The 8,905-nt window shown below is 40.6% G+C and overlaps 1 protein-coding gene across 5 annotated transcripts in view; it reads right to left on the reverse strand.

Annotated features, from left to right (window-relative positions):
- dacha (dachshund a) overlaps positions 1 to 8,905 on the reverse strand; it is a 159,068-nt gene that overhangs the window by 21,057 nt on the left and 129,106 nt on the right. For 2 of the 5 annotated variants that reach the window (XM_016518647.1, XM_016518646.1), the window contains exons 4-5: positions 2,428 to 2,580; positions 865 to 1,037 (exon numbers count right to left, since the gene is read on the reverse strand). In XM_016518647.1, the coding sequence (XP_016374133.1) occupies positions 865 to 1,037; positions 2,428 to 2,580 (326 nt within the window). Of the gene's footprint in view, positions 1 to 864; positions 1,038 to 1,739; positions 1,827 to 2,427; positions 2,581 to 8,905 lie in introns of all 5 variants that reach the window. The other 3 variants (XM_016518651.1, XM_016518648.1, XM_016518645.1) reach the window with 2 other exon arrangements.

Genomic DNA, 8,905 nt, shown 5'->3' on the forward strand with positions numbered 1-8,905 from the left:
GTGATTTAAGATTTCCATCAACACTGCATTTTCCCACAAAAAACTCACAAATAAAATCTCTTGAATAATATCTCTTAAATATTTCTTCTAGACAGCAATTTCTCATCACATTCTCCCAAAACTACATTTTCATTCATTCTCTACAGTAATTTCCTCATTGCGTCTATTTATTTTTCCAAAAGAATTTTAAGAGAAACATCCGGGACAAAGTTGATTCTTAAATGAAACATAACTAAGAAGTCCATTAAATCTCCAGAGGTATCAACCAAACTCAAACACATTCTGTATGTTATATAGTGGTACCCAGACGGAAGCTACTGCTATTTTAAGTGTGTTTGTGTGTGGAGGTGAATTTCCATGTAAAAGTGTGTGTGTACTGTACGCCTCGGGCCGTTTCGGCATCTCGGAGAAACACACAAGTGTCCTCCTCCAACTGTAAATTGACTCACACACTCTCCTCTCAGGGGGAACATGGCAGTAAGATAACAGATAGTGTTTGTCTTTAAAGTCTGCATCTAATATTCCCTAACACGCGCTCCGCACGGACCCAACACAACATTTATTCTGTTATTCCTCCTCTGAGTATTTCAAATCAAACTCTCTCCTGTAGAAATTAAGATGGTTTGGTATACAGCTCTCTCCCAGGCGTTAAATGGCTCGTAGAGCGAGACCGGCTCGTATCTAACGTATCATCGGAGCGAGACACCAATCCGAGGGGATCTGCAGTTCTCTGACTGATGCGCTGTGCACGCGGTGAAAATGAGCTGACTCTAGCTGAGAGATCTGAGTGCACATTAGAGCCCTAATGAATGACTTCTCTGCGTTTGGCCGCTGAAGTCTCAACTTTGAGGCTGCGTGCGTTACCTTGATGACAGATGCTCCTGCTCTGGACAGGGGGCTGTGCATCTGAGCAGCTGCGGCCATGTTGGCGATGGTGTTCAGGTGGTTCATCTGGTTCATCGCCATGGCAACGGAGGCAGGCGGCAGACTGACGGGCAGCAGGGGGTGGGGCATCATCATAAACGGCAGGTCCAGCCCTGAACGACCACAACAGAGAAAGGGAGAGACTGTTTATATGGAACTTAGTTGGTAAACGGTGACCGCGATGCACTAATCACTTCTGTTTACCTCACTTTATATTTAAAGGCAACATTAAATAAATATATAGTTTTCACATGATGTCACATCCTTACAGCGATGCCCACCTGGAGGGCAAAACTAAAACACCATGTTAACTTGCATGTTAAGCATTTTCCCATAGAAAACCAGTATGAAGAACATGCTTAATGTGGTTTAATGGGACCAAATTCAGCATTTAGATTATTAATAAAACATGCTATGTATAGGCAAGCAGATGAACCCAGAACATGAACTCAACGCACAAAGTTTCATTCATATTCTGGGCTCATCTGCTTGCCTGTATATAACATGCTTCATCATTGAATTTGATCGAATAATATCACTGTTATAGAAGGTCCTGCTGTTTTAGAGATTGAAATACTGCGGCAGATGCTGTATGACTTTCAGTTTGTTCACATATCTTTGTTTTTCTTCTTTTGAGAAGAGATCTAAATATTTGTGGCTTGAAACAGATGGTAAATTGACCGCCCTGTGCTGCAGTTCTGTGGATGTTTTGCCCTCCAGGTCTCTGCGCCAGTCATGTGACTGAAAACTATGAATACAGACTCTTTTTTTCTATTTTAAAGGTGTTGTAAAATATTCTATAAAAACAATCACACCAGCCTGACACAGCAACACTGGCTCGACCAATGGCATAAAGTTGGGGGCGGGACTATCAGGTTGTCTGACCAATGATAGAGGGGGGCCTGTTCAGGAAACATGTTCGAAAACATTCATTATTTTTTACAATTCCACAATTCACCTTTAATAAATGTTTTGATTTAGTCAGTGCAGATTTGTTATGCTAAACAAGAAAATGAATTATTTATTTACTTATGTATTTATATAGCACTTTATACAATACAGAATGTTTCAGTGTCACAATAATACTTTTTTTTTCTGTTTTTCAAATAACTTTTATAGTTATGTACCTAAGATTTTGTAGGTGAGGGAATACAATATTAAATATCATAGCTCATATTTTACAATCCAGTCAAATCCCAATGGATAAAATCAATGTTTTCCTCTCAGTTTCACTTCAAAAATGTCACATTACAGAAGTAAAATGTGTTTGAAATGTTTCATGTTGTCTTTAAAAAAAACATGAAAAACACTTGCTAGTCATGAATACACTATACAATACTGTGACTTGGAGAACAGTCTAAATGGGCAGCCTGAACGGGAGTATGCACTGAACCCAAGAATGAATGACTAACACGACGTGTAGCTCAATCGGGCTGAGCGTAATCAATACACCTGGAGCTGGTGATTGAGTGAATGAGTGGATGTAATGAATGAATGACTCACGGTTAGCCAGGAGATGACTCTGTTGTAGGGAAGAGAGATGAGACCCTGACAGGCCGTGCTGAGCGGCGAGGACGGCGTGAGCCAGACCATGCTGGGCTCTGGAGGAGGGGGGGGACTGGAGTTTCTCTTTATCCCAGGACGACTCGCTGCCACCTGGGGACAGCAGAGAGATAGAGAGAGAGATTGAGTGAGAGTCTGGATCCCTAAACAGAGCCAGTACTCCACATGTAATCACAGAGACAAGACTGGAGAATACATGGGTAGAATCCAAAACCAGGGCTTCTCTTGCTCTTTTGAAATAAAATTTTGATTTGTACTATGCAAATATATTATAACGTTTTGAATCACGAGACTATAATTTAAAAGGACACTATTTGATCAAACAATACATTTGATTGAACATTATTTGATCAAAAATAATGATAAATAATTTTTTAAATATATTTTCAGCAGTCATTACTCCAGTCTTCAGTGTCACAGGATTCTTAAAAAATTATTCAAATATGCTAATTTGGTGCTCAAACATTTTTTTTTTTTTTACTGTATAAATTAATGTTGAATATTTTGGTGAAAACAGTGATACAAATTTTTTTTTTTTCAGAATTCTTTGAATAGAAAGTTTAAAGGGGTCCTATTATGCTCTTTTACAAAGTCTTGATTTTGTTTTGGGGGTGGACAGCATTTATTTGAAATTAAAATCTTTTGGCAAGAATGTAAAAAGTCTTTACTGTCACTTTCAATCAATTTAATGCATCCTTTCTGAATAAAGCAATGAATTTATTTTAAAATTTATTTTTAAAAAAATCTAATACCCAAACGTTTTAAAGGTAGTGTGTGCGTATATAAATAGAAAATATTACAAATAGAGATTATAATCAGTATAAAAAATAAAGCCTATTTTAAGACTATTAAAATGTCACGCCCATGGACTGTTTTGTGTTTGTTTTCCTCCCCCACGTGCTCCGTGACCTAGTTTCTCCCTTGTCTGATTAGTTATTTGGTTCAGGTGTGTCTAGTTTATTCTCTCGTTAAGTCTAGTATTTATAGTTTAGTCTGTTTCGTGATTCCTTTGTCCGGTGTCGTCCATGCAATGTGCTATGTGTGTGTTCATGTCTGCCCTGTGTTATCCCTGGTTTTGAATAATTAAAGACTGTTGTTCATGAATCTCCTGCGTCTCCGCGTTCCTTCGCTCCCCACAGTAGCAATTTGTGACAGAACACCGGACCGAACAGTAAGCGGCGCCCCTTCTCTTTGTTTTTGTTTCCTTTTTTGAAAGTGTTTTGTTTTCTGTTTTTCCCCTCCACGATCATGGAAATCGCCGTGAGATTCGCCGCCCTAGCCCGCAGAGATCTTCCGTTTGTGGAGTACGCCAGGGAGTTCTGTGGGCTCGCCGTTAAGACGGCGTTGGATGACGCCACATTGAATTCTTTGTTCTGGATCGGGGCCAACTACCATCGCCCCGTCGACCTCCCAGACACCACGGGACTGAGCTGGAGGGAAGAGATCCTCCGGTATCTGGAGAGCGTCCGGCCCCGATCCAGAACCGCTCCATCGTCAAGCCCGCCGGCCGCTCCGAAGTCAAGCCCGCTGGCCGATTCACTTCCAAGCCCTAGGATGACAGCAGTATTCTCCTCCACCTCTGCCCAAAAGAGAAGGATGCGGAGGAAGAGACTGTGGGCTCCAGCCCCTGAGTCCGCTCCAGTGTCGGCTCCAGCCCCTGAGTCCGCTCCTGAAAGGGCTCCCGTTCCCACGTCCAGCCCAAGGAGGGCTCTAGTTCCCAGGTTAAGCCCTAAGAGGGCTCCTGTTCCCACGTCCAGCCCAGGGAGGGCTCCCGTCCCCACATCAAGCCCGAAGAGGGCTCCCGTTCCCAGAGAGGGCCCCTGTTTCTGAGTCAAGCCCAGGGAGGGCCCCAGTTCCCGAGTCAAGCCCAGGGAGGGTTGCTGCTCCTACGTCAGGCCACGGAGGGCCTCAGAACCCGAAATTTCGCCCAAGTAATTTTTTTCCCGCCATGGCCTCCTGAACTGTCTGCTCTGCCATGGCCTCCTTAACTGGCTGCTCCTCCATGGCCCCCTGAACTGTCTGCTCTGCCATGGCTCCCTAGTCTGCCTGCTCCGCCATGGCTCCCCGAGCTGCCTGCCCCGCCATGGTTCCCTGAACTACCTGATCCGCCATGGGTCCCGGAACGGGTACTGCTCTGGAGGCCGTCCGTCCCATGTAAGCCTGTCCCTAGAGCGACCGCCCCCCCTCCCCGGTGGAATTGTTATGGTGTTACAGTAATGTCATGCCCATGGACTGTTTTGTGTTTGTTTTCCTCCCCCACATGCTCCGTGACCTAGTTTCTCCCTTGTCTGATTAGTTATTTGGTTCAGGTGTGTCTAGTTTATTCTCTCGTTAAGTCTAGTATTTATAGTGTAGTCTGTTCTGTGATTCCTTTTGTCCGGTGTCGTCTATGCAATGTGCTATGTGTTCCTGTCTGCCTTGTGTTATCCCTGGTTTTGAATAATTAAAGACTGTTGTTCGTCAATCTCCTGTGTCTCCGCGTTCCTTCTCTCCCCACAGTAGCAATTCGTGACATAATATTTATTGTATTGTGACATCATTTTATGACACATTTACTCATTACTTTAATGTGTCTGAATGTTTTAATTTTGAGCTCGTTTAATTTGACAACATTACTGCAATACATTTTTTTAAATTAAATTTGCAGAAATTCAAGTTGGAACGATATATACTATCACGATGTGCATATAAATACTTTTTAAATAAATATTTTAAATATTTGCAAAAAATCATCCTAAAATAGACTAAGAGAACAGTTGTAAGAAAACATGTATAGGGGTGTTTTAAATTGATATTACAATGAGTGCGAGATAGAAAATGAAAGGGCGGCGGGGATTCGGATATGACGCAGTCCAGATTCGAACCCCGTGTTCCCGCCAGTCTGACCGCCTCCACACCTACAGACAAAACTCCTGCACAAAATCCCATCTCTTCCCAGGCTGTTAAAGAGTTAACCCCTCTGCCAATCACTCCGAGCTCATCCCAAAACACATGACATCTGGGAATTAATCACTGGAATGAAATGCAGCAGAAAAGCTCGTTGCGAAGTGCCATAAAACAACTTAAGTTGAATTAGTTGAGAGAGGAGGGAGAAGGAATGCAAAGCAGAGGAGAGGAAATCATTGTCTAATTCTGCCTAATAAGCAACGGAGGTCCTACGAGTGATCCAGCAGATGGTGTTTTTGCAACAGATTGCAGTGAGTGATTCTTTTAATAATAATACGAATTAAAATCTCTCTCTGTAGAACGCGGGGGCGCCGTTCATCAGGGAGCCATTTGAATGAGCAGGAAAAAACAGCCTGATAAAGTAATAGCTGTGCCCAAACACCTGAGGCCGAGCGGAGAGCGTGTGTACATGCGTGTTTGTGTGTGAGATGAGCGGGCCGGAGGGCTGATGAAACACAAAACGATGAGGGAACAATGACATTTGATATCAATACTCCATAAGCAATACGCGCCCTGTGTAATGAAGTCGTAATAGGATATAAACTGCTTTAGAATGAATTCTGAAGCCATTTGTGAGGCCCATCAGCGTGTAATGATGCATAGATATCACTGTAATCAGTTTTACTATCCCTTCAACATCAAACTCGATGTTACAACAAAAAACAGAATGTTATTTTTTTTTCTTCGAAAATTGCTTTGTAATCTCCTCCTGAAATCGGATTCATGTTTAATGAATAGTAATACCCCTTCTCATATGTTCAGATAACAGAATGAAGACAAGTTATATTTCAAGTAATAGAGTAATATATTGAAAAAGAACAACAGATACCCAGAAAAAGTGAGAGGTTTTCAGGTCTGGTCTGAAATGTCATGATGGTGAGCAGATCATGACACAATTTTTTTTTTTGAGTGAACTATCTCTCTTTAAGAGAGATGTAGATGAAGAGGGACAGAGAGGAAAAGTGTCTGCATTGCTAATTCCACATGACCTATATTTGCTCTTGTCTAATATAATTAATTTCTGAACATACAAGCTGAGCTCTGAGGTCCCGTAGTGTAGGTGCTAAATAGCCAACGGGTGTTTCTGGCCATTTTTAGCCCTGTGAACTTAAATAAACTCTCTTAAAACATACTTCTTATTTTCATTTACCAACCAAGAGCAGATATACATATATCATTGGAGAGTGTTGTAATTTTGTGTCAAAGTCATGAACATTTTCATCACATCTGAAATGTGTTGTGTTTAATAACATTCTGTGGTGAAAATGACATTCTAAACGTTTTTGGAAAATGGCTGACTCGTTTGTCTTGCTAAGGTTTCATAGCTAGCATTTCCTTGTCAATTACTTGATTAATTATAAATAAATAAATCTAAAATTGTTTATATACACTATCATTCAAAAGGTGGCGTCAGTAAGATTTTTTACAATTCTTTTTATTCAAACTTTTATTCAGAAAGGACACTTTAAATTGATGACAAAGACATCTGAAAAGATTTGTATTTCCTAAAAAACAAAGTATAACAATTTCCATAAAATATTAAGTATCACAACTGTTTTCAGCATTGATAATAAGAAGAAATGTTTCTTGAGCAGTAAATCAGCATATTAGAATGATTTCTGAAGGATCATGTGACACTGAAATTCAGCTTTTCATCACAAGACTAAATTACATTTCAAAATATACTAAAATAGAAAACATTTTAAATTCTAAAATTATTTCACAATATTATGGCTTTGAGGTTTTTTTTTAAATGCAGCCTAGGTGGGCAGAAGAAACTTCTTTCAAAAACATCAAAAATGATTACTTTTGGCTGACAGTGTATTTTGGAAAGGTTTATATTGATCTTAGTTCAGATGAACACAGTTTAAACATTTTTATAATGGATTTGGATTTGAATATTCCAGATTTAAAGTCTGTGTCTAAAAGGATATAATGGAATAATTTAAAAAAAAGAATACATATAAAATTCAACCTATGGGAAATGTACCTTCAATTGAAGAAACTTCCGCATGCACATGTATGCATGAGTTTGTCTTCCTCTACATCATTAAACAGGCTTCGTAATAATCACAATGAGCACATCTCCACACTTCTAAAGCGGCATATCTCATATAAGCTCCCATAACTCAATTCTGTGACCTCTGTAACAGGCTAACTGCAGTAGAAGACTTTGCAAGCGTGTGTGTGTGTGTGTGTGTGTGAGAGAGAGAGAGAGCATGCAGTATATTAGAGCGAGTGTGGAGTTAAACTATCCACAGCTCTGGTGCTGATGGCCCATTTGGGTTCGGTCCAAGAGCTCCTCCAGTGTTGGCTGCTAAAGTAATTAGCCTAAAAGTGATGCCAGCCAGTAGAGATAGAGGAAGAGCAAGCAAGCACGAGAGATGGAGAGTGTCTGTGTTTCGGCATCCCGTCCAGCCGTCAGTCATGCTTTGAGAATGTGTCCATCACCGCGATGCTCCTTAACCACACGCTGACAGAGCTGGTTAACTGCGTTCCTTTTTAAAAAGTCTGCTGTAATTGCGACACGCATCTGTGTGCATGTGCGGAGAAACACTGTTCTCTGCTACCCCGATTTGAAACTCAAACAGATACACATATTGAGACTTGGAAATCTGTGTCAACCAATATGCCTTTCAAGCATTTATATCTAAACCATTAACTGGTTAACTGCATCCCTTTTGAAAAAGTCTGCTGTAATTGCGACACGCATCTGTGGGCACGTGTGCAGAAACGCTGTTCTCCGCTCCCCGATTTGAAACTCAAACTGATGAACATTGAGACTTGGGAATTTGTGTCAACTAATACACCTATCAAGCATTTATATCTAAATCATTAACACCTCAGTGTTTTCTATGATCAACCTCACCCCGGATACAGTCTTCCATCTGACTCACACTCACAGTCACATGCTCTCTGTCGTTATTTACAGTTCATTCCAGGTATCTGATCACTATGTGTGCTCCTGGGAACCTCGGGTGTTGTTAGCACCATGCTTTGCCATTTGAGCTACAGGAACAGTTATTTTTATTTGCACATACAGTGCCGTGAAACGGTTTTTGCCCCCTTCCTGTTTTTTTTTTTTTGCATATTCGTCACACTTAAAAGATTCAGATCATCAAACAAATTTTAATATTACACAAAGATAATGCAAGTAAATACAAAATGCCGTTTTTAAATGATGATTTCATTTATTAAGGGAAAAAAGCTGTCCAAACCTACCTGGCCCTACATGAAAAATGAATTGCCCCCTTCTGTTAAAACATGAAAGAACTGTGATTAACCACATTATTTTAGAACACAGAGTTAAATTTCACTAGCCACACACAGGCCTGATTACTGCCAGACCTGTTGAATCAAGAAATCACTTAAATAGAACCTGTCTGACAAAGAGAAGCATGCTTAAAGAGCAACACATCATGCCGCGATCTAAAGAAATGCAAGAACAGATGAGAAACAAAATAGTTGACAT

Source organism: Sinocyclocheilus rhinocerous, unplaced genomic scaffold (genome assembly GCF_001515625.1).
Source record: "Sinocyclocheilus rhinocerous isolate Xijiao unplaced genomic scaffold, SAMN03320098_v1.1 scaffold387, whole genome shotgun sequence".
NCBI lineage: Eukaryota > Metazoa > Chordata > Actinopteri > Cypriniformes > Cyprinidae > Sinocyclocheilus > Sinocyclocheilus rhinocerous.